Raw genomic sequence first — 26,617 nt, forward strand, 5'->3', positions numbered from 1 at the left:
AACGTCAGGCACGAGACTCGGTTTATCTAAGGAAACGGTATTTAGACAATTTTGTCAGGTCTGATAAAAATTAATTTGTTGTTGGAGCTTAAGTCATAATTAGCATTTTTGACCAAAAAAAAGGGGGAAAGGGGTTTTAAATATATAATTCACAATATATATAGTAGGCCTAGTAGCTGCGTTTAAATGTCCTCGCGGAACCTTAAATGTTTTTCAGTCGTTATCTTTTGATTGACCTATTTCTGATGAACTTGGCTGTTTGTCAAAATATTCCTAATCGTGTTTATGGCGTTCTTTTGCAGGTGTGATAAAATATGAACTTGTGGCTGGAACGTAAATCATAATTAGCATTTTGAAAAAGAGAGAAAGACGGTTTCAATTTAATATAACACGTATATCGTAGGCCTAGTAGCTGCTTTTTAAGTGCACTCGTGGAAACTTGATTTTTTCAATCTTTATCTTTTGAGTAACCTAGATTGTTGCCTGAAAAATTTGGCGGTTGTCAAAATATTTCTAACCGCATTTATGACATTCTTTGTGAATTCTTCAGGTAGCCCTACAAATTGGTTTAGGCCCATGGGTCTGCATGTAGCCTACTTGAACTCAAAGTGTGTCATAAGGACTCCAGTAATGCGAACATTTATAAATTAACGGGGGTAAAGAGGATATAAGATAAAAACGAAAAGAGGGGAAAAGAAAAGAAAAAGCAAGATTTTCGTTTTCATATTTTCATTCTAAACGATAGCTATTGAAGGTCTACACCTCCCCCCTCCCTTTAAAAACCTAGGCCCCACTTCCCAGTTCCTAGGGCATGTTGTCGATGTATTGAATTGGCTTGAAATATCTATTGATATGGATTGTTATTGTATTCTTATCTATTATTTGTTAATTTTGTTAATTATTTATTTTAATTTTTTGGGGGTGGGGTGGGGAGGGGGGGGGGCTTATTTTTCATTGAGCGATAAAGGTAGCACCCAAACGTCTAATGCGGTTTCATATAAAGCGATGATAGGAGCGATTTAAAGGAAGGCTAACAGCAATGCAAAAGTCTGTTAGAGAGAGAGAGAGAGAGAGAGAGAGAGAGAGATGGACAGACAGGCAGATACCTTTAAATAAATAAGAAGATTTTGAACTTACACAGAAATAAGAAAAGCGCCCCTTCACGTGAATAATGGGCCCTACATGATAGCCTAACATAGGCTACAATTCAAAACTACAGCGAATAGCGAATACCAAAGAGCGGAGAGAATAGAGTAGATTTAGTAACCAATTATTATATTACTAACCTTACTGTATTTTCCACGTTCTTTGGCATTTGCTGTCGTTTTGAATTATAATTATGCAAGTGATCGCAATTGGCCGGAGTGGTGCTTATCTTATATAGTATCGGCGTGCAGTTGTGGTCGCTCTTTCCTCGCAATACCCCTGGTCCTTGAGACCTTGACCTGGAGTATTTGGTCTATTTTAGTACGAGAGAGAAGCGACCATGTCTGAACAAAACGACTTGCTCACGAGATTCAAAGCAGCTATGGTGCTGAGCGGTGCCGGTGATGCACTGGGGTATAAGAACCAGGAGTGGGAGTACTGTAAATCAGGTTTGCAGGCTTAACACTAATACGTGCTCACTAGTACGAGTTCTGTCTTCACTTGGTAAAGTTAAACTGAATTCGGGAGAATGTCTCAAACCGCGTCTTGATTATGTTGCTGTTCTTTTTTATTTTGCAGTTCTGTCCCATACATACACTCTGACACAATTTACCTGATTATGATTGTGTTTGTGCGTGATATAGTTAATAGCGGATCCATGAAATCCATAAGGGGTAAAGAGAGGGGGGGGGGGGGGGTAATCCAACTTTCATTACTCCCCCCTCAACCATTATGGTTGACTCATCAGGCATATAGGAAGGTATGATTTAGGTGAGGTGCTAACCATTGGTAAAGAAATTCCTTTCATGATGGTGGGATTGCACCCCCCCCCCCCACACACCATTTCCCCCCACACCATACCCCCCCCCCCCCCCCCCCCCCCCCCGGATCCACCGATATGTGCTATAACACATACAATAATGCATGAAACATAGTCTCAGTCTCATAAATTTATTATTACTAGAGTTCAGTTCTAAAATGCCAACTTATTCTGGACCAAGCATATTTATCATTTTAATCCTCCAGTAGGGGGGGGGGGGGGGGGGGGGGAGGAGATTCATTAAAAAGTGGCAAGGGTCCTGGGTCCTGGGTGGGTGCTATGACAGCCATTTAAACTCCAGTTTTGTTTGTTGACGGGGTTCAGGCCAATGGATGCTGTGTCTTGTCTGAACATGGAATATGTGTACCACCATATTTTAATTATTTATTATTTTCTGTAAATTTTTGTTTTGTAAATTTATTTTAGTTGAGAAATTTTACAATATAGATTTATTCAAGCATTTTTTCTGTGTTTTAGTCAAAGTTAAGATTTTAAGTAAAGCTTTTAAGGAAAATCAAAATGAAATAAACAAGAATTGTATCTTTTTCATGTATTTTTTACTCAAAATGAAGTTTAGCAAATATGGTGAAGTCATAGCCTTTATCAAGTAAATAAGTTTCTCACAACACATTAGCATGTAGGTCATTGCCCTACTTATTAGGTCAAGGTTAACTGACCCAATTTTCAGTAAAACAAAAACAATTTGATTTCTGGCTTACATACAAACACACTAGTTAAAACAGGTCTCAATGATTATATTCTTGTATTCAGACTTACTCCAGATTTTGTAACTGTTGTACTTTATACTGATCTGACTGATACACTTAAAACACCGTAAATCATAATAATTTTTTATACACACACATACACATACACATGTGTGTATATATTTTTGCAGGACCCACAATTTACAAAAATTACAAGAATTTGGAGGTCCATACAACATCACATCCCTTGGACAGTTTTATTACCATTCGTCTTATTCATATTTGCAGGTCCTACAATCCATCAACAGTTGCAGGAATTAGGGGGTCTAGACAACATTACAGTGACACCCCCTGGATGGCCTGTCAGTGACGACACTGTGATGCATATTGCCACTGGAGAAGGTATATTTGATTGAATGAAAATGCCCTTGATATTTGACTTTTGGTGATAATGGATTATTTACGGTGCTTTTTTCATTTATGAGAACTGCAACAGTTAAATGCTATTGACATTTATTATATCATTTATTTATCAAATTAATGTACTTAGTAATGTGTAAAAACTGTAACCTAGAAGGTCAGATGATTACTTTGCCAAAGAAAATGATTCAATTCAATTATTGTCGGTTTAAACTGCAGTCTGGGCTGAGCATTCATTATGTTTTACAGCCCTTGCCAGTGGAAAGACAGATAAAGAAGCGATGCTGTTGGAGATCGCTGCCAAGTATAAAGAATGTATGAAAGATATGGAAGGAAGGAAACCTGGACCCACATCCATATTGGTAATACAAAAAGCCTAATGTGATTTTTTTTAATTTCCTTAAAAGAGTGGTGTTATAATTATTATTGTGCCCATCTGTTTGAATATGCCCCTTTTTATCTTAATAAATTATATCTTGGCAGAATATGTGTACTGTTTGTGTGCATGTGTGTATGTGTTTTACAAATTCATTTTTGATTTTTTGGTTATTATTACACCAGTGCCAATTTTGACAAATCTTTTCATGTACTCTGTAGATATCTCTTAAGATATCATAACACTGGAAATCAGTCCAGGAGCTGACAAATCGGACAATCATTAAGAAGAGCCCATAAGAACTATAAAACCCTGCTTTAGTAATCTGTTTCCCTTTTGATGCAAGTTGGCCTGATTTCAGTCTGATGTCGTCCTTGTCTGAACTGACCTCACAGGATCTGAATTGATTTCCATCCAGGGCACAGACCTCCTGCAGCCTGATAAACCAGGTGGATACATTATCCCATTCAATCCAACTGGGACGGGATGTGGAGCTGCCATGAGATCTATGTGTATTGGATTAAGATATTCCACGTAAGTAGTAAATAAGTGGAAATTGTCACCACATGTCTCACAGTTTGTATGCAATGTGTTACTGTGCATTGAAATGTGGTTTAATTTCATTACAGGCTTGCTAGAGAGCAGGACGTGGTCTGGGCTTGTTATAAGGTTAACAAGTGTAGTTTCACAGGATTGGCAAAAATTTATCACTTGACCCAACTTGAGTATCTATTATAAGTAGATAAAATTTGATTCAGAGCACCCCATAAGGGCTGTTCATTTTAATCCCCCCCCCCCCCCCCTTGCCTACGGGTCTAATCTATTTTTTCTTTGTAGTCCAGAGGACCTTGATGACCTTATAATGTACAGTATAGAAAGTGGGCGAATGACACACAACCACCCTACAGGATATCTGGGATCTCTGGCCAGTGCCTTGTTCACCTCCTATGCTGCACAGCTGAAACCATGTGAGTCTTTAAGATTTTATGTAAGCCGCCCCATTGCCACAGGCACCATTGGTCCACTTGGATCGACCCAGCTGTGTGGGGACTCTTGCTGAGTACAATCAGCTTTAACTGAATGACACACCTCCTCTTGTTTCCAACATTCTTGTATATAAACTTACTTATATTATACTTTACGCCAGGAGGACACTTGTCATTCAGTTAGGCTGATTGCAGTCAGTGAGAGTCCCCACAGAGTTGGGTCGAACCATGTACATTGATGGTGTCTGTGGAAATGGGGCCTTTTAGTGCACCATTAAAAAACATGAGAGAAAGATGCTTGGATATCTTGTAATTTCAAAAATTATGACTGAAATTGTGTGGTGTGCATGATTTTGCTTCACCACAGTAAGCAAGGCCCTCTGGTGGAATAAAACTGGAACCAGGGGCGGATTGAGGCAGTCTTCTGGGTCTTTCAGAAGACGGTCAGATTTTCAAGTTTATATTGACGGTTATCTAATTTTTTCTGTTGGAAGACAGTCAAAAATGGAGGATGGAACAACAAAGCTAATTTGGAAGACTGTCAGTAAATAGCTCTGGATCCGCCCCTGGAACACCCTCCTCTCCCACACCCTGGCAGTGAGTCTTTATTTCTTCTCTCTCTTTCTAAAATGTGGTGATAAGAAAACATTAGATGAAATAAATATGATAATGTTAAATTTATGTATCATTTATTTTTCTTGATGTAACCTGATATTGTCTGATAATCAACAATTATACCTGTATCTTTTTCAGTAGAGACAGAAAACCATTTTTAATTGGCTCATTCCATCATCATATTTTTAATTGGTGCCTTTTTCAGGAAATTCTATTAGCATACTTATTTTAGACTTATTGCACTACTTTTATTAATGCAAATAACAGCTTTGCTAAAAAAAAAAAGCTTGTTTACCTGTCCTTGAACTTATTAATACATGTATAAGTCCACAGTGTGTTGATATCATGATATGACAGCCATCCAAATGCCAATCTTTATTTTCCTATAACCAGTGCCATCTTGGGGCCGTGACCTCATCAGTACTCTCTCTAATGCATGGAATTATGTGGAGTCTGCAGGAAGGGATGTGGCGGAAAACAAGGCAGCCTGGGATTATTTCACTGAGAAGTGGAAGTGGTACTTAGAGCAGAGGGGTAATATTCTTGATATTGGTGCCATTTTAAAATTTTCATTTTGCTAATAAAAGTTACAGTTAAATACTGTGCAGTTTTAGAACATGTAACTAGACTACATGTAGTTGCAAATTATAAACCATGAAGGGTGTTTTCAATTTTTAAAAAGACAGATCATGCTTTCAGCCATTTTCCTTCATTTATAGTTCTAATTATATTGCTGGGAATGCAAGAAACATCAGATCTTCACATATTGAGAGCAATATTGTTGGCTAGCTACTTCGGTTCACTATCTTACCTGCTTAATCAATGAAGGTCACATGTTTGCATTGCCTTTTATAAACCTTATTTTCATCTGTTGTTTAGGCATCCAAGATGGTGTTTCTTCTCCCAAGTTTCCTGAAAGTTATGGAGTAGCAGAGAGGGACAAAATATATGAAACATTCAGGTATTACTGGTATAAAGATCTATTGAATTGTTTGTTGCTATTCAATTGCTTGAAAATGGCTGCTCGGAGACCCTTGGAATGGATGGTAATAGAATTAGTTTGCATTTTTTATGAATTGACCAAATAATACCTGTATACTAGCAAAGATACATGTTGTACTAGCAGTGCTCCTGATAACTACTGGTCAGTTGAAATCAGATGGTGGATTCTGTTCTGCTAAATTGTGTTTTCACATCTAACACAATTCAGTTATTGTTGTGCCACAAACATTCATCAATCCAACAAATGATAAATTGCAAGATTTTTTTTTTTTTTTTGTGAAACAGATGAAAGAGATTTGTTGTCAAGACTCATCAAGTTTTTCTGATATATATATCAGAATATATATATATATATATATATATATTCTGCAGACCTCCAACATGTTTATTAAAGTTTCATTAAATATATCAGTATATAATGACAAAAAAAAGTTTATTTAATGATTTAGGCCTGCACAAACATATTTGGGATATGAGTAGTGATATTGCTCATGTTAAGTTCAAATGTGATCAATTTGGTCTTTTCTTTACATTTTATTTATTTATTTATATTACCTCTGCCAAGGAAGTCATGTTTTTGGATTAGTAATTAAGTTTATTTGTCTGTCTGTCAGTTTCCAACATTAAGCAAAAAAAAAAGTTGTGGATGGATTTTGATGAAATTTTCAGAAACTGTGGAGAGTGAGCCAAAGAACAAGTGATTAGATTTTTGTGGTGATCCAGATTACCATTTACATCAGCATTGCACAAGCTTCTTTCTCTGTTGGTCCTGTCATGCTTCTGCCATTACCTCTGCCCCTCTGGTTCTCATGAATATTTATTTATTTATTTATGTAAATTAGTTTTGAAGTCCCATCATCTTTACATTCTCAACGTCTTGTCACTTATTTCATTAAATTTTTCTGCAGCAATGTAAGTTTTTTCAAGGGGGGGGGGGGGCACATTAAATCCTTGAAATGTTGTGAAAGTCTGTTTTATAAGAAAATGTCTTTTTCTCACCTCTTCTTCCTTTCCCTGCAGTATAGATGGCTGGGCTGGCAGAAGTGGCCATGATGCTCCCATGATAGCTTATGATGCCCTGATGGCTGCAGGGACAGACTGGAAGGACCTCTGTAGTAGGTAATACTGAACTTTTATTTACTAGGCTTTTAAGCTTTTGGCAACAGGAATTGGAAAAGGGATATTTTCACCAACAAATGAAAGGAAATTAAAACCGAATTTTGTTCTATTTTGAAGACCCAAGTTGAATCAGAAGTAGTCTATGTCATTCAAATAAAATGTTTGTATGTCTACAGAAAGAAATGACTTGTGTTTTACACCACTATTTTCTTTTTATTTTGTGACTTAATTTTTTTAATCTAAAAGATACAATAGATTCAGTTTTTATTTGAAACCAGATCTTGATAATGCAGTGTTGTTACTGTTGTTTTTTTTTTTTTTTTTTTTTTTTTTGTTGTTTTTTTTCAATTATTATGTTTTTAATAACTGAAAAACAACAGATGAACACATTGTGAGGACTATAATGATGGCGGTTGACAAACTATTTGTTTTTATAGCTTTTTAAACTCCATAATCACATTCACTGTTTTCAATGTTGGAAATTCCAAGTTAAATGTTTCATAACTTACATCCACGTTTCTTCCTCAGTAGTATTTCTTCCATCCATATTGGCTTGTTAAAAAGACAGGGATTTTAATTTAATTTTTTTTTTTCACCCAAGATCCATGTTCCATGCTGGAGACAGTGACTCCACAGGAGTGATAGCAGCTTGTTGCTATGGTGCTATGTATGGTTTCCAAGGGGTGCCTCCCTGTAACTACACCCAGTTAGAGTACAGGAGCAGGCTGGAGGATATCGCAGTAAAGTTATACACACTCAGTCAAAATAAGTCATCTTAAAGTCGGGTTTATGCTGTGTCGAGCCTGTATTCCAAGTGCCAAATTGTCCGACTCTTTGTAGATGTTAATTATCCCAGAAACTGGTCCCATATTTTAGAAAGTATTTTACATGACTTGTAACTTTATTTAATGAGTCATAGCATGTTAATTCCAAATTTTTAGCAACGGCTGTTATGCACTGTTTATTATTATGGAGTCTTCCTGGTAAAACCACCAATTCTTTTAACAGTTTGTTTTAATGACTCAAGCTGCGGATAAGTTATAACAAAAAAAGGAACGTTCAATCAATGCATTGATGCTACCGAGTTTCAGACCATGCTTTCCTATATTTATCTAAGATGCACTCGGTACACTGACAGAGTAAGCCATATGTTATATTCATGCATTCCCTGCCTGCATGCAGCGTGTTAAATAAGACGATGATGGTATCATATCACTTATCATGAACAGATGAAATAATGACACCAGCAGTGACACAGGACTATCTAATTATGTGTAACACACCAAGTGATTATACAGATACAAGATAGTGGTTGTGCTCTTGCCAAACTATGACTAGTTTTCTTGTGGTTGTGTGTCTCTTATGTTCATGCCAATAATGTTGTATTTCATCGGTTGTCAGAAACGCAGTGATGGTTCTTTTTAAGGTAATGCTTTTAACCAAAAAAGAGAGACATGTGTATAGTTTTTTTTTACTTTTATAATGTTAATTTTGTGTTTGCCCTTGTTATCACTTTGAAAATTGAAATTTTTTTCTAAAACATTTCCAGTTTTTCACAGTTTTGTAACCAATTTATTCACATATAAAAATGGCATATAATTGCGGTAAAAACTTCCTTGTTACTTCATTAATTTGAAAGCTGCAAATAAGAGAAAATCAGAATAATTTACACATTTCTTTACATTTCCGTTTGAATGTGAAATGTGTTATTTTTGAGACCTGTGTGTATACATAATGCGCGCTGATAATTAAAAATCATCTGTATGCATGTGGTCAACTTCCCTTTTCCAAAAGTTCAAAACGTTGCTCAAACCTGTTTCCTAGGTTTTTCGTTTTTCGGCACATGAAATCTTCCCTCGGATATCAAGGGCTTCTAAAATACTGTACAAAATTATAGTGTGAGCGATACAAAGATTTTGACCATACTAGCGCACCCTGTGGTCGGAGAGAGCATGAAATCCGCTGTCACATTTACTTGTATACAGTAAGCCTCTGTACTTAAATTCTGATTAATCTTTCTTTTACATCTATTTATGTTAAAATGTGGAAAGCACGGTAAATTCCTGCCACATGATAATAATCGATCTCAAAACTCGCTTTCTAGATAAACAGATGGGGCATCAGCATTTTACTGATTTTGGTTTCTTGAGATTTTCTCCATTTTCCGTTATTGTACCACCAGCGTTAGCGCTGGCGGTACACATGGTTTCGGTCTCGTCCGGATCGTTCCGCCGGCTCCGCCGGCTCCGCCGGACGGCTACCGTTACCGCTTCTCCTCCTAGACGGTAAGGCCCCCCATACCCATCTCATGGATTTAGGTCACCTATAATCTCAACTCGTTCCACGTAAAATTTGGGCTTTGTCGGTATTGGGGTCTGGGTGTGGCACTCATTGCAATGCACCCTTGTCCAAAAATGGCAAAATTAAATGCTAATTATCTACCCTACGGAAGGAGTTACGGGAAAATTTTCTACAGACGGCTTTCCAAAAGTCATATGTGTAGATTTCAAATATACCCTCGGATTTGACCTTTGACCTTTACTTCAAGGTCAAATGGGCCAAAATTTTCAAAAAAATGAAATTTTTTACGAAAAAAAAATTTTTTGCCCTGTTATTCAGACACCACACAGACTTAACCAATAATATTATTGGAAAGTGTTACCCTTCAGGTCATCTTTCATCTCCGTGAATTTGGGGTCAATCGGTGCATTTTCACAGGAGTAGCGGCCATAAGATACCGAAACTGAAAACTGTCTCTAATTCGGGAACCGTTAATGCTAGAGACCCATTCTTTTTTGCATTTTGTAGAGCATGTAAAGCCCAACACTGGAGGTGGTCTCGGTTTTTTTGTATTCCATACGGTTTTCGAGTTACGCTGTATCAAAAAGTACATATTGGTGGTGAAAGGAAAATGTACGGAAGCCCACTGGTGCCATATGTAGAAAAAAAAATTATCTCGAAATTTCGAGATACTATTTTGAAATTTGAACAAAAAAAATTTACCACCAGCGTTAGCGCTGGCGGTACACATGGTTTCGGTCCCGTCCGGTCCGTTCCGCCGGCTCCGCCGCCATGTTACCGTTACCGCTTCTCCTCCTAGACGGTAAGGGCCCCCGTACCCATCTCATGGATTTAGGTCACCTATAATCTCAACTCGTTCCACGTAAAATTTGGGCTTTGTCGGTATTGGGGTCTGGGTGTGGCACTCATTGCAATGCACCCTTGTCTAAAAATGGCAAAATTAAATGCTAATTATCTACCCTACAGAAGGAGTTACGGGAAAAATTTCTATAGACGGCTTTCCAAAAGTCATATGTGTAGATTTCAAATATACCCTCGGATTTGACCTTTGACCTTTACTTCAAGGTCAAATGGGTCAAAATTTTCAAAAAAATGAAATTTTTTACGAAAAAAATTTTTTTGCCCTGTTATTCAGACGCCACACAGACTTAACCAATAATATTATTGGAAAGTGTTACCCTTCAGGTCATCTTTCATCTCCGTGAATTTGGGGTCAATCGGTGCATTTTCACAGGAGTAGCGGCCATAAGATACCGAAACTGAAAACTGTCTCTAATTCGGGAACCGTTAATGCTAGAGACCCATTCTTTTTTGCATTTTGTAGAGCATGTAAAGCCCAACACTGGAGGTGGTCTCGGTTTTTTTTGTATTCCATACGGTTTTCGAGTTACGCTGTATCAGAAAGTACATATTGGTGGTGAAAGGAAAATGTACGGAAGCCGACTGGTGCCATATGTAGAAAAAAAAATTATCTCGAAATTTCGAGATACTATTTTGAAATTTGAACAAAAAAAATTTTTATCTCGAAATTTCGAGATAGCATTTTGAAATTTGAACAAAAAAAAAATTATCTCGAAATTTCGAGATAGCATTTTGATATTTGAGCAAAAAAATTTATCTCGAAATTTCGAGATAGTATTTTGAAATTTGAACAAAAAAAATGCTATCTCGAAATTTCGAGATAATTTTTTTTTCAACATATGGCACCAGTCGGCTTCTGTAAAAATGTGCAGTACGGTAATGGATAATAAATTTTGAACTCCGGAAAAATAAAACATAATGCTTGGCAAAGCAGACAACTTGTGGTCAAAAATGACATTATTTTATCAAATTTAAACTTCTGCAACTTCAGAGAACCTCCCATTTCAAGAACTTTGACCAAAATGACCTTTTCTTTATTTTAATTAATTTTTTCTGTAGGCAATTTATGGCACATTATGGTAACTCCAAAATTATAACATTTAGTCCCTTATATCTCCAAAACTGGCAGAGATAGGTCCATAGTTACTATTGAAGTTGAATAGGAAGTCATATACTGGCAATCTTACTGTGACCTTGACATTGACCTTTGACCTACTTTTCACCATGAACTGAACTTTGCAAATTTTGCTTCCCTTTTATCTCCAAAACTGGCAGAGATAGGTCCATAGTTACTATTGAACTTGAATAGGAAGTCATATACTGGCAATTTTACTGTGACCTTGAAATTGACCTTTGACCTACTTTTCACCTTGAACTGAACTTTGCAAAATTTGCTTCCCTTTTATCTCCAAAACTGGCAGAGATAGGTCCATAGTTACTATTGAACTTGCATAGGAAGTCATATACTGGCAATTTTACTGTGACCTTGAAATTGACCTTTGACCTTCTTTTCACCATGAACTGAACTTTGCAAATTTTGCTTCCCTTTTATCTCCAAAACTGGCAGAGATAGGTCCATAGTTACTATTGAAGTTGAATAGGAAGTCATATACTGGCAATCTAAATGTGACCTTGAAATTGACCTTTGACCTACTTTTCACCATGAACTGAACTTTGCAAATTTTGCTTCCCTTTTATCTCCAAAACTGGCAGAGATAGGTCCATAGTTACTATTGAAGTTGAATAGGAAGTCATATACTGGCAATCTTACTGTGACCTTGAAATTGACCTTTGACCTACTTATCACCATGAACTGAACTTTGCAAATTTTGCTTCCCTTTTATCTCCAAAACTGGCAGAGATAGGTCCATAGTTACTATTGAACTTGAATAGGAAGTCATATAATGGCAATTTTACTGTGACCTTGAAATTGACCTTTGACCTACTTTTCACCTTGAACTGAACTTTGCAAAATTTGCTTCCCTTTTATCTCCAAAACTGGCAGAGATAGGTCCATAGTTACTATTGAACTTGCATAGGAAGTCATATACTGGCAATTTTACTGTGACCTTGAAATTGACCTTTGACCTTCTTTTCACCATGAACTGAACTTTGCAAATTTTGCTTCCCTTTTATCTCCAAAACTGGCAGAGATAGGTCCATAGTTACTATTGAAGTTGAATAGGAAGTCATATACTGGCAATCTAAATGTGACCTTGAAATTGACCTTTGACCTACTTTTCACCATGAACTGAACTTTGCAAATTTTGCTTCCCTTTTATCTCCAAAACTGGCAGAGATAGGTCCATAGTTACTATTGAAGTTGAATAGGAAGTCATATACTGGCAATCTTACTGTGACCTTGAAATTGACCTTTGACCTACTTTTCACCATGAACTGAACTTTGCAAATTTTGCTTCCCTTTTATCTCCAAAACTGGCAGAGATAGGTCCATAGTTACTATTGAAGTTGGATAGGAAGTCATATACTGGCAATTTACTGTGACCTTGAAATTGACCTTTGACCTACCTTACAATGAACTTAACTTTGATTGCACCATTTTTAGTTATATATATTTTTTGCATATTTTGAAAATTCTTGTTGATTGCATTTTTACAGCTTGTCAAGCACAAGACTGGTGGCTGCACCCCTTATTTTGTGTATGTGGGGGTCTATACGAATGCGCTTGCTCCAGCTGGTGGTACAATATTCGGAGGCGGTATCGCCTCTCTGATCCTCTAGTTCCTACTAGGAAACGGATTGTTTTTGATTTGTTGAAGTCGCTAGCAAATTCTTGGACTTCATTTCTTCTTTTATTTGCTTACCTGTACTCTCCTTCACATCCCACTTTCAGTTTTTGTTAGAACTGAAACTGGGCGTTCGACCACGTGTAAAATTACCCTTATTAAAGTCATCAAAACTGGGTTATTTTAAATTTGCTGTCGCAAAAACGGAAGAAGTTGGTTGAAAATGAGGTTGTCTTCCACCGCGTTATCTTTCAGTGGATTCATCTTACAGCTATTTTTAAGCCAGAATCAAAAGATTATTTTTTTTAATTTTATTTATTTTCAGTATCTTCGTTTTCGTGTCATGCCTTACTATTGTAATAAAAACACCACCAGAACGCTTGCATTTTGATAAGGCGGGTCGTCTCAAATCACGCTTCTTAGGGACCATTCCCATATCCTATCGTACTAACTGTGGATCGATCCATCTCCGAGGGGATTCTTGCTAAATTGCAATCAACTTAAGCGGCTTAGATGTCTGTCACGCCTACTGAACCTGCTAGGGGGTAGTGAATTATCGTTTAGCATCTTCAGTAGGCCTGCTATACATCTAAGCTTAAGCTGAAAGCAATTTAGCGAGAAACCCCTTGGAGATGGATCGGTCTTGTTAGATCCATCTAGGTATGGGAACCCAGTCTTACTCGCTTCTTAGTATCTGCACGTTTCAAAAGAACGTGAAACAGACCCAAGACCAGCTCCTATAACCCCTCTTTCACGTTTCCAATGAACTGCGGCAAACGTGCCTAAATTCCATAGCATTTATTACGTTGACTTTTAAAGAGAACATTATCCCGTCTATTAGATGGCGGTGGAGATTGGGCGGAGAGATGCATTATGCGAGAGTCAAATAAGCCGGTTGCGACCAACCATAAAATGTGTCAGATGAGCCGATAGCTGTGATAAGTCTGCATTTTGAGCCTCGGGGCACGCTCTCAATCAGTTAAGGCCCGAGAATAGCCTTGATTCTGTTGAACACGCAGGTAACAAGTTAGGGACTATATTATTGTACCAGTATTGCCTGTCCGTGACACTCCGTGACAATGGACGGTGTATCACTGTCCAGGTATTGTATAATATCACCAACTTGGGGTCTCGTCACGTTGGTTGGAATGGAGAGGGTTGTGTCACACAACACGACATATCATCTTTTGGTTATTCAATAATTGGAACCTATGTTCGCCTATTGGCATAATAATTTGTTTAGAACGGTGGGAGAGTTGGTGCAAAACAACGGCGAGTTTTTGAGTGTGGCGGGAAAACGGGAGTGTCATAGCGCCACGGTGGTTTGGAAGTGACTCAAATTAAGGTATCCTAAGCATCCGTTTGATTCCCATACTCTGCCCATGCTGCATAACACTGCATTCCACTTTATAATTAGCCTCGCATCGGCCTACGTAATTATATTAAACACAAGGATCGTATTTGTCGCGGGTCATTGCTCTTTCTAAGCCAGGAGCGCTCGGAGAAGCGATTAAGGTATCGGATATATGACCGTGGCAGTCATAATTATAACTTTCCAATGTGGTTACGTCATAATCGGCTGTCGATTATGAAGTTGTGAGGAGTGGGGCTGCCTTCCCGTAAACTTTTGACCTGCATTAATGGGTAATCGGGAAAAATAAAGACAAGGGGCCCTTAACTTGAACATGCCAAGCCGAGAGTATTGTGCAAGATTCGTTATGCGGAATATGCTTACGTGCAACCTATCTCGATGAATCTACGTGATGAAATACCTGTCTTGGGTGGACAGACAGAGGCATTCAGCTATGGGAATATTTCCCATATTGAATTGTAGTTAAGAATCTGCCAGACCTACTGGTGCCTTCTTCGTTAGGCTTGTGACACTCGCTTTTGAAGATAAAAAAGCTATTTTTCCTTTTCACATTTACAGCTCTCGCAAATTCTTCTCCCGCGGATAAACCCACTTTGTAATTCCACACATGGTTATTTTCTCCAGCGACAAAAACTTAATTGTGGACAACAAACAACTTAAAAATTCAAGTCGTCTTGACATCTCAATTTTGATGAGATTATGCCCTAGGGAAATGTTCATTTTATTAGTCCGAATGGCCGTGTCGTCTTTAGCCGAGAGTTTTTTTCATTGATAATTGGTAATGAATTCCCTGATCTCATGAACTTAACATGACCCATGGTCGTTTGTCCACTTCTCACCTGTCCCATTGCGTCACCGTCTGGTCAATCGAACAATAGATGACCGCTAGATGTTTTTTAACAACAATAAAAAGATATTTGAGACCATAATCCTCTTTTTGTGTTGGGGCCATTATGAAACGCATCTGCAAGTAAGTTCGGTAACGCAAAAGCAACATTATCTTTTCCCGTTGTCTGTCAAGTAGTAGGCTAATCACGACTTTCGTCTAATTTACTCTTGCCGATAACATTTTGGGAAGCATGATAGAGATACAATGACCAACACCTGTTGATTTTTTAATGGGGATAATAGTTTTATTAATAAGAGTCACATATTCATACCGGCAACAATATGGTGTTTGGTTATCTTAAACGGCTGTTGAAAGATATGTATTTGTGGTACAAATGCATACTGGTTATTCACCTTTTTCACTTATTTGATTATTGTGATAAATTATCATCGTCAGCAACGTGTTACTGGACAGCTGATCAAGACATCAAATCTATCACTCATTCTAGCAAATAAAAAAATAGATAAATGAATAAACAAGGACCAACCATTGACAAGAAAGTCCATTTTTATTCTGATTTGAATTCATGTGTAAGTTTTTAAACCAGAAAGCTGACTTTTCATCTCTCACTTCATTATCACTTTTCTTAGACCCGCCAATTAAACGTACTCTACTGGGGATTACTGTATACCACCTTAATGGCAGTGTTGCCGGCCACTTGATTATCAAGTCCGAGGTAATAAGCAGGTGCACGGAGATTCTTAATTGCGGCGGTCACGTATTTATTACGTCGTACAATATTTTCCTGCAAGAATATATATAAAATGATAAGCATTGTTATCAATAATTCCGAACGTGTGTTAAAACCCTTTATTCCAGCAAGCTGTGTTTCAAGATCCATAGATAGATAGATAGATAGATAGAGAGATCGTTTCCTAAAGACTAAACTGTGCATAACCCTGCATAAGGTGCATATTTTCCATACATTAAAATATGATTGTACTGAATTGTGTACTACGAATTTATAAAAAGGCTTCGGTGTCATTTATAGTGGGGATATAGCTTGAATATCTATACAAGACATTCTAGTCTGAATTTTACTTGTCATCAATGGATGCTAAATTTTTGTTTTATTTTTCTGCTTATATCTGCGTTGCTGTCATTTAGATTGACAGAAACCTCATTCGTCATGTACTTTCGACGTACTCTTACTGTTGTTTTGCCATTTCTATCAAGTGATGGATGGGACCATTAAATGTTTTGCAATATTTTTCGTGTTTCGAAATTGTATTTATCAGCATAACGAACAAAACCTAATAATTGATTCTCGACTCGAGAAAAGCGACTTTGCTACACATTGTGTTAAAGTTTGATAGTCACGCTTCGACATAGTCATCCAACGCACAATTAATTTGTTGGATCTTTTTAATGAATTGAACCGAGGCCGGAGGTCCAGCTTTCTGTTTGATCAACTGACCACGTTGAATGGGACCATTGATGGGCCTGTCGAACATCGATAGGTTTGTGTTTGCGAACGTGTTGGGGCCACGGTTTTTTAAGCGACCAATTTCAAGATACAGGAACTGCTTAATTGAACCGTTTTATCAGAAAACCGCATTAAGTGTCCCCAAGCGCTCCTTTGACCCCCGCTGTTTTGGTTTTTCATTGTCCATCTTTTGTTGCCAGAGAGAAAAAAGGTTCGCCGTAAATTTCCACAATTTTATATAAGAAAACATCATCGGAAATTTTAGGTTGATTTAGACACGCACAACGCCTGCTGGAAAAATTGAAAGAGAAATTAAGCCCTCGGGGGCAAGTGAAATGTAAGGTCAGAGTTAATCGGTAGTGAATAAAACACTGATGAGGAAGGTGCGTTTTTTTTTTCTGAAGTAAAACTGTAGTTTTAGTGATTTCTGTCCAATTCCATGTGACCTCACAAGGGAAAGAGAATTATTCATGGAAATTGGGGCTATTTAGGCCCGTATGCTAAAACCTAAAATAACGGATTTAATATTCCCTAGCAAGATTTAAATGGTGGTTCCCCGCTGGGGTTTTGCGGGTTACGAATAAGCTACACGTGTACTTCTGATCTAGCCTAAAGTCCGATATGCGGTTTGGTGCAGTATGGGTTCTTGTTGTTTATGTTTATTTACTAGATTTATTACAAAATAGACTACAGCGTGTTTAAAAAAGCACCACCCCATTGTGTGTTTGATTTCCCATATTACCCGATTCAAACTAACGCTCTGAGCTGCGGTTCTCGCCTTACGCCTGTTTATTTGTCTCGTATGAACTCACTATTCACCGATTTACTGATTAGTCCTTAAAGACGCATATGTTCATCCTGCGTTTGAAAGCACGATAATTTACCTTTTCTCAGTGCTAATATTATTCTCTCTGAAACTCATGATACAAAGCTTGCATTCCTTAAAGCACGGCCTCGCGGTTAGGGGCAAAACGAGGGGGGGCAAAAGAGATACGTCCCTCCCCCCCCCCCCCTCCCCACTCTGAAGTTCTCCCATTTATTGTAAAGGATGGCTATTTTTAACCCTTTGTCCTCACCCCAGCCCAGCCCCACTACCCACCTTAACTCAACCTGGGGTTATGTGGAAAAATGACGTACATTTTGAACTTAGTGATCAAAACAACTGTATTAATTAATGTTTCCTAATTGGACATTTCTCAGATGTATCAGCAGATAGATATACGGAAAATACGATAATTTGACTTTGCTGTCTGAACAGGAAAAATCGATAAGGAATGTTCAGTTGTTAATTTTTTTGTATATTTAGCTTACAAAGTTATATATTATAGTTTCAAATTTCCTTTATCCAGAACCTATTTTAATATGTTAAAGAGCAAAAAAAAAGTTATGGAAAAAAATCTCAACCTCAACGCCACCCCCCACCCTTGCCCCAGCCCCTCCCGCACCGCAAAAGTAAACGTCTTGTTCGTAAGTGTGCATGTTAGGTTATATTTAAATATATCTATATTCATTGGACCAGAAATCTATCAACAGGCAAGAGTTGATAGGGTTGGGGCAGAGTAAAAACTGGACGCTCGCTTTAATATGCTGGGTACCAGCTGCAGGGAGACCCAAGAAATAGTAACAATTGATGCCTTTTCCCTCGGGGAATTGGTTTCATTTACATTCACTGAAAATGAGGACATTTTGTAACTCGAATTCATTAATATTGCTCCATTCAATAATAGTGGCCAAGAGTCAAGAGAGAGATGGCGTTGTAGCAAATTATCTTTTGCGTGCAGTGTTTATAGTATGTCAGCGTCCACTACATCAATTCTGTAAGCACTCCGCCGTTGGTCGGCATCTGTGCTGCCAGACTGCTTCTCATACTTGAAATAATCAAGCACGAGGGCCAGACGTTTGAGAAAACGATAATGACGTTAAAAATACAAGCGGTTTATGTTAATAAACGATGAGACACATAGATGTGTGCATCAACCTAAAGGCGCTTCTTTGTTTACGTATTTTTTTCTTCGTAGAAGGCAAGTCTTTACAATTGCAGCTAAAAGGTAGTTTCTAGTTTTCTCTCAATATTAATTTCTTTTTCTCATTGGAATTATGGGCCCTTTAAAAACTCTCAATGGTATAACAACATATTCTTGATGGTACATGTATTTATACTACTAGAATCAGCGATGGCCATATACATGTACCCTGATGCAATGTGCAACATTAACCCGAAGTACATGTAAGTATAGATAATTGGGAAATAACCGGATTTTCAGACAAAGAAACATTACTTTGACAAGGTACCTTTGTTTTGTTTTTTGTTTTAATTTCTAAATGAAGTGTACGTATGTAAATATTACAGTTAAGTGTATGTAGTTCATAGCTCTACACCTTGATGTTTCAAACATATCAAAAAAATTGGATTGTGTAACACCAGATGACGGTCATTGACCAAGCAGAAGATAACTCAGTAAAATCGCCCGCTCCATCCGGGATCGAAAGCTACGTAAAATTGCACTTTTCTTATGCAACTTTTCATATGGCCTGCGCTATCAAACAGCCAATTATGGAATGAGTGCTTGCATCTCCTTGGCTGCGCAAACAACAGGGCAGAATGTTGATTAAATATAGCCCAAGCGTCCGTCTATATGGATATTACGTTGTATCGTGTTTTAGAATCAGTTGTTACATGATATGGCAGGCCCCGGTTGTTTTGAGGCCCAGTCGATTTACTGTGCCATATTACGTGACCACCACAAAGGCTGTGTTCGGGTGTTTTCATTTGGGTTGCACAAGTCCAGACTGGCTTTACGCAATCTACGTTTATCTTTCTCTCCTTCTTAGACCCCGGCTATAGAGAAATGGTTCGCGGATGGTCTCGTATCGACGGGATTATGCAAGATTTTGTTAGACTTCAATCAATGACGGGAGAAACTCGGTTGATAGGGCAAACGCTAGTTACGTAACGGAACGCAACGCCTGATTGAGTTCAACTGTCTGTATGAAACGGTTTTGTCGCGGTCGCCGTATACATGATCGACTCTGCAAACACTTGAACTGACATACAGGGTTGCAGTTTTAAGGGCTGTCCGTTCCCTAACCTCTGCACGGTCGTCCTACCACATAATATATATTTGTATGTAAATGGACTGAGAAACTTACATCGATTATGTAATATTTGCCTCGCGATTTCAGCCATTACGTCATCCTGAAGACGGGGTGAATCATTTCGCTCGTTAAAGGTCGAAGGGGAGAAGGGTTCGGGGTCAGCAGCCTTTTCTTTTTTTGGTGAGGAGAAATGTGCTTGTTGTTCATTCCTCAACCAAGCAGTTATATAGTCAGATATTTCTGATTTTTCTTTTTATTCACAACGCGCTTATTCAAGCGGTCTTCACAAAGCGGCTATGGACCCTTTATCCCCTTTGCCCTCCCCCGAAATTCCATACTGCCCGGCTGGTCTGATGTTAGAGTGATTATGCAATTCCGCCTCATTCGTAGACTGGGACGACAAAATGCAGGGCAGAGAGGGCTTGACTTTTTGGCACACTGCCCGGTTTTTCTGTTAACGGCGGTCATTCTCTTTCCTTGTCCTTAACCTCCTCAGTTATTTTTAGATTTATGTCCAACGATAAATGAATGAATAAGAATATTTTTTTAAAAATGGACTTCAATGCAAGCTTGAAAATTTTGAGAATGATGGTCAATGTTGTAAAGTTATTTTGTATTGAGTTTGATGCTGCTGTTTAATGACACATGAAAAGACTCGAAATGTTAAAGAATATTTGTTATCGTCAGTAAAATTGGCGTAAGCGTATGTCTTTTGATAATTTCAATATGATTAATTTTTAATTTATGCTGTTTATTATAATCCTTTACAGAAAGCTCCAGTCTCCATAGCCGTAACAATAAAAATCAAATCCCTTTTCTTCGTGTAAATAATACATACAAATACGGGTGTATTTAAAAGCATTTTTCTCCGTAAATTAACATCAATTAACCTATCCATCTTCACTCCTCTCTGTGAATTTGTAAAATCCAATTCATGGGGTCGGTATAATTCTTTGTATGGTTTGTGAAAGTTGAAGAGCCGTTTCCCACATTCAAAGAGGGTCAAAAAGTCAAGAGACGGGTCAGCGTGTCGTTCACAGCCAGCTAGATATTCAACACAAAGAAACTCCGGCAGTTAAACTTTAAAATGATGTCACGTACCTTGCTCTTCGATTAAGTACGAATAAAAATGATACTATGACATTGAAAGAATATAGTACTGTTACTCTGAAGTACTATGCTTGATAGTGGATATTACTAGAAACGCTGCAGGTTATAAATATACCGCGCATACAAATCGATTTTTTCACGACAAATTGAACCACAGTTCTCAAGAACTCGGGGGATTTTCTAAAATATATGATGCACCTTTTACAAAAATAAGAACACTTTTGGCGTCTATAGGGAAGGTTGTACTCGTTGAATACACTTCTGTTCCAAAAGGGTTTTGTAGTCCATTTCGTCACTGCTAAACCGAGGGAATTCATTTGTGCCTTAAAGCTAAGTGATTTACAATCAGTTTTCCGGAGGCAAAATCAGAAACTCAGTAGCTCTGGAGGTTAATTTTCCATTAAAAGCATTGTTATTCAAATACCAAGACTGATTTTTTTAATGGCACAATACTTCCTAATTTTAATTTCACATTTATAACGTTTAGGTTAATTTTTCATTAAAAGCATTGTTATTCAAATTTCAACTGATTTTTTTTTAAATGGCACAATACTTCCTTATTTCAATATCACATTTATAACGTAAGCTATTTAGTCGTACTGGCCATTAACACTGCAGTTTGGTGCACTGTCATTTACCAGTACGTGTGGTTATTAAATGTCAGTTAATGTTTCTGTGGTAACGCCAATAAATCGGTGTGTTCATGAGAAATGCTTTTACTGTGACATATTTCAAAGGCAGGTGGCGGGGAACAATCAAATGAAAAAGAGAAAATCGCCGGATGATCGTGAAACACGTAATAAGATTACTTGAATGTAAAAAGATGACTCACACTGCCCAGTTGTTTCTGTGGTTTAGAAAAAGCAGAATTGGTTTGTTTTTCGGACCACAACCGTGCACTTAAAAGCTCTCTAGGTGTCCCTCTCTAAGTACAGGTTCAAAACAAGCTTATATTTTTTTAATGATACACAGTAGGGTTAATTAAATCTACAATAAACACATTTAAGTCCTTGAATCCCCGTAAATATATTTAAAAATAAAATTTAAAAGTACACTAGACAATTTTAGTGCTAATATGACCTCACGATTATTTTTCAATTCACGGTTTATTAAGATATATCAATCTCAGATAAAAACGATTTCTGTGTTGATGAGAGACATTTGTACAACACTAAAGGTCTTATTTTCAAGGTCTATTTTTAGGACGGCTATCTCCATCCGTATGTCAACCTTATCTGGAATTATGGATTTTAATTTTTTTTTTTTTTTTTTGCGTTAAGTTAGCGTAATATTTACGATTTCCTTCTCAGTAGCATATGACACACTCTCTTAACAGCGTCCTCCTTTTTTTCATTAAAAATACAAAGATAACTTTAAAGTAATAAATGATTTTATTTATTATTTCTAGTAGACACGATATCTACAGCCTAGCTACCCTTACTACATTAAAACAAAACGAAAATCCCTCTGATGAGAAACAGACAATATCTGTACCATGTGGTAACTTCACTTTAGGTAAGGCTTGAACAAAAATAGGTTTCCGGATCTTGGAGACCAAGTACCTATACAAGTAAAAATTAATGTGCCAAAGCCGAATCCGTTTAGTCCCCACTCTGGAGATTGTATCTCTAGATAACTACACATGTAGTTTAAGATATTGGCAACAGAGTGAAAAAAAACTTATGATATTTTCTCAAGAGATAATTTTAGAGCAACAAGTCTTAAATGTAATATTCAAATATTGTGTCTACTTATATCTGTACCTTTTAAAAACATATGACTAGTAAGAGTAAGGAACTGATACTGCTAAGAGTTTAACAAGTACCTACCAAACATTTTAATAATAACACATATAAAAATATATACAGGGTTTTAAGACCTTTTAAAAGGTCGTATAACTTCTCAAGTTACATCCTATTTTGTTGGATTATATATGGCATATATATGAAAATTCATTTTCATTTTACCTTGAATAAGGGAAAATGTATATAATAATAAGTTACTCCTGAGTTTTTTTTTAGAAATGTTCTGAGGTAGCAAGAGAGGTAGATCAAGTTTGCGAGAATTCCTGAGATTTCTTTTGACGCCTGTATCATTTTAAAGTTTGTGCAAGCCTTCCTTCTGAAGAGTTCAAGGATATCAGAAGATGAAACCCTGATCAAAAGAGTGGGTTGGACAGTTAATCCAAGAGTGTGCGAGATATGAGAATAACAATCAGTATAATAACAAAAAATAATACCTGTTTGTTGTCAGTTCCTGAGTGTTAAGTGGACCTTGAAGACTAAAACTTCTTTAGCAGCCTAAAATGCGCCACACATGTTAGGTCCTCGGGTTAAGAAATGTTCAGAATATGTTCATCTTTCACCCAACTATAAATTGTGTCAAGGATTATTTGTCAAAATCGCGGAACATTTGTATGAGATTGTTCTCGGTCATTCACGCGTGGCCTCCCTCCATTTTCACCATCGTTGCTTGGCAACACTTAAAATTATGGAACTTGTTCAGATCTATACCGTTTCGAACGTTTTATAGTTTGTTTTTTTTTTTTTGTCACAATATCTATACTCCGTCAACATTTGGCATTTTGAGTTGCACTACTGTTCTACTTTGCACCATTATGAAAAAAAAAATACAATCCACTGCTCACGAACAGGATCTGCTGTACAACATGTAGTGAAGTTTGGCAGTTTCATTTTTCAATATGGCGACTTGTGCTCTCAGTTTAAGATTTTCTTGTTCTAAAAATGCCGCTCGCATGGCAATTTCTTCCTCTTTTGCTCTCCTGGCATCTCTTGATCTCTTCGCTGCCTCGTTGTTCTTCCGTCTCCTTTCCCAGTAGGCCTCGTCCTTTTTCTCCTCTCCGGGAAAAGCGCCCAATTTTGCTCTTTTCGCTGAACCACATTCAGAGTCCGAGTCCCCCGAACTGAGAGCCCCGTTGGATGTGACGGAGGTGGATGGTACCGACAGCTGTGTTCCCAGCACCGGGGACGTTGACACGGGCGAGGACGACGACGAGACGTTAGTCGTAGTCGCTGCTGTTGATGATGTGGTGTTAGTAGTACTATTTCCTGAGGTGTTACTTCGTCGTCGACGGTTGAAGTAATTGTTGAGTGGGGATGACAGCATAGCACTGTCCAGAAGACCGGGAGCAAGTCCGTATGGCATAGTAGCGGCTGCATACGCATTGTACAACTCCGACCCTGCCGCCGCTGCCAGGGGATTCGATGCAAACATTGGCATATGTTCGAATGGATACACTTTAAATGGACGCATTCCTGATGGGTCTCCCTCGCCAGAGCCATTTTCCTGTCCAGGAGACAATTGTGGCGGAGATTTGTCTCCTCTCCCACTGGGAGACATTTTCGGGGTTTTAAGAGGCTTGACGGTAGCAACGGTGGACGCTTCTCGCTCCTCCTGATGACCGTCAGAGACGGACGCCGAGCGACTACTTTCACCGTCCGAATTGGATAAACTTGGTGACGGACTGGGTGGTACATCCTCCCGTTTCTCTAAAGCTGTTTTAGAAAAGTCCAACGCCATCTCGGCCGTGCTTGCCACAGTCGCCATGTTTATTCTTCTGTTGAACTTCACGATCTGTTACATAAAAATGTAGTGAAGATTACGCCACTCGCTTGACTATTTCTACGAATAACAGCTAGCCCCAAACACGCGTTGATTAAATTAATTCATGACAACTGTACCGCATTATCTTCAGCGGAAAATAAACACTACAAGCAAACGTTACTCTGCTTGAGTACCTTGTGGTTTTATTAATACTGTGCGAACGTAGATATTTAAAGTACAACGTACTCGCTTTAAACTTACCGCGTCCTGTCTATCTGAGATTTTAGTTTGACGCTGAATGTAAAGGTGGACTCCGTCTTCATGAACCCCACCAACGCGTGCCTTCCACGGAGTGCGGTGGATGAAATGAATCGATAGTTATGGGAAGCAGTTTTCGTAACCTCCGCAATCCTGTTACCTCATATTAGCTGGGAAGATGACATGAACCTCCCTTCAGCGCGCTTAACTTATCTCCCTTTTCTTCCCTCTCATTGGACAGCCTCGACCACTCGTGGTTCAGCTCGCCAATCATGGCAGCGACCCCATTATTTTCATCTTGCGTAATATGCCAGTCATTTGCGGAAGGCTGTGGTTCACATATAGTTCAGTATGCGCGGTGCTGGCCTCTGCATCTGATTTGCATAGCGTGGTGGTGTAATATTAACGTTGGGTCGCGAAGAGCTGCGGTTTATCAATAAAGTCCAAGCCGATGAATACTGACAAAAATGCTTCCGCTTAACTAAAGGACTGGGCTCGTTTTAAAAACCGTACGGCTGTGTGGGAAGTATATTGAATTTCACAGGTTACTCGTTACAAAAACAATATTCGTTTTACATCACTTCAGTGTTGATTATCTTTTGAATGAGCCAGATAAGAAACCGAGTGATTAAATGAATTAATATTCTGAGAAATTATCTGATTAAGACGAAATCGTCTTTTCGCTGTCTCTTGTTACATGAATGTGACGAGGAAATGAATTTACACGGTGCGTGTTGCGGTGGCAGTCTTGTTTGGCCAAAATAACGATAAACAAAAATGATAAAGTGTTGATGGTCAGCCTAAAACTGCATCAGTATTGCGTGTTTACCGACATTCGATGTCGGTACCACTTTTTTTTTCAGCTTCATCCTCGAAATTACAATGCATCAGCACATTACCAGATGTGACATCAATAAATGTTGAATCGTTATATTTTAATCCAAAAATATTTACATTTATTATTTACACCCTTGAAGTAGACAGCCGTTCATTTAGAAATGAAACTGGTACCATTTTGTTGCAGATTGCAGGATTCGATGGCCAAATGTTCTCGGTGACCTGGCCGTTTTTAATTATCTTTTGCGAGCCAAGATGTTTCTGGTGACAGTCCCACGACGATCCCTAACTTGGTATGTGGTGACAACATGGGGGATTATTACGACATTAGGATATCTTCACTTTTTCCCCATGCCTATCTTTAACGTATCAAAAGTTACTTATGTAAATTGCATCTAAATTACTGAGCACACTAAATATGTTAATGTGCATTGTTTAAGCTGGCACTGATACTATGGTCTAGGGAGTTGATAAAAGACGTAGATACAGATTATTATATAAGTTTTAAGATATTCGATTACATAATAGTCTTGAAGACTGCTCGTCATCCACAATGACTTGGTCAACAACATGTGGGAAGTCACGCAATGTAAAACATCGGATCGTTTTCCTGCTGTTAATGGCAGCATTCCATGTCGTATTTTTTCCTAAACATTTATCTTCTTTGTTGAATCATTATGCAGTGGCCACTGAAGACCAGTCATATCCTTCTATTCAATTATGTTTATGCTGAAGGTCGAATATGTTATGCTTTTTTCAGTTGCATTGACCCACGTGTTACCGTCCAGTGAAAAATCGTTGTTGTTATGCAAGGGTGATTTTTTTTTTTTCAGTTTTCAGTGAACTGAGGCTTGTTTCCTCCCTTCAAGGTCTCCTAAAAATCCATCTAAACAAAGACACCTCGGCTGTTTCCCTGGTCATCGTTTCTTGAGGGAGGAACTAGACGCTCGCTATGCGTCAGCCAT

At 38.1% G+C, this 26,617-nt stretch overlaps 2 protein-coding genes across 5 annotated transcripts; one reads left to right on the forward strand and one right to left on the reverse strand.

The window, feature by feature from the left end:
* Positions 1-15: 15 nt before the first annotated feature.
* On the forward strand, positions 16-8,525 carry LOC106158834 (ADP-ribosylhydrolase ARH1). Of its 2 annotated transcripts, none has more exons than XM_087003184.1 (9): positions 16-37; positions 2,962-3,075; positions 3,343-3,455; positions 3,888-4,003; positions 4,307-4,437; positions 5,464-5,604; positions 5,950-6,031; positions 7,093-7,191; positions 7,793-8,525. In XM_087003184.1, exons 2-9 carry the CDS (start codon positions 3,054-3,056, stop codon positions 7,968-7,970), a joined length of 882 nt encoding a protein of 293 aa, XP_086859310.1. In that variant the 5' UTR covers positions 16-37; positions 2,962-3,053; the 3' UTR covers positions 7,971-8,525. The 2 variants fall into 2 exon arrangements, with proteins under 2 accessions (XP_086859310.1, XP_086859309.1); XM_087003183.1 differs by lacking the exon at positions 16-37 and adding an exon at positions 1,403-1,595.
* Positions 8,526-22,365: 13,840 nt separating this feature from the next.
* LOC106158866 (uncharacterized) lies at positions 22,366-25,021 on the reverse strand. 3 transcript variants are annotated; one of them, XM_087005438.1, is made up of 2 exons: positions 24,808-25,021; positions 22,366-24,587 (listed from the first exon to the last, which is right to left on the reverse strand). In XM_087005438.1, exon 2 carries the CDS (start codon positions 24,558-24,560, stop codon positions 23,637-23,639), a length of 924 nt encoding a protein of 307 aa, XP_086861564.1. In that variant the 5' UTR covers positions 24,561-24,587; positions 24,808-25,021; the 3' UTR covers positions 22,366-23,636. The 3 variants fall into 3 exon arrangements, with proteins under 3 accessions (XP_086861564.1, XP_086861563.1, XP_013390430.1); XM_087005437.1 differs by having other exon boundaries at positions 24,804-25,021; XM_013534976.2 differs by having other exon boundaries at positions 24,819-25,017.
* Between the last annotated feature and the right edge of the window lie 1,596 nt (positions 25,022-26,617).

Source organism: Lingula anatina, chromosome 2 (assembly GCF_051362555.1).
Source record: "Lingula anatina isolate TDL-2025a chromosome 2, LinAna3.0, whole genome shotgun sequence".
Classification (NCBI taxonomy): Eukaryota; Metazoa; Brachiopoda; class Lingulata; order Lingulida; family Lingulidae; genus Lingula; species Lingula anatina.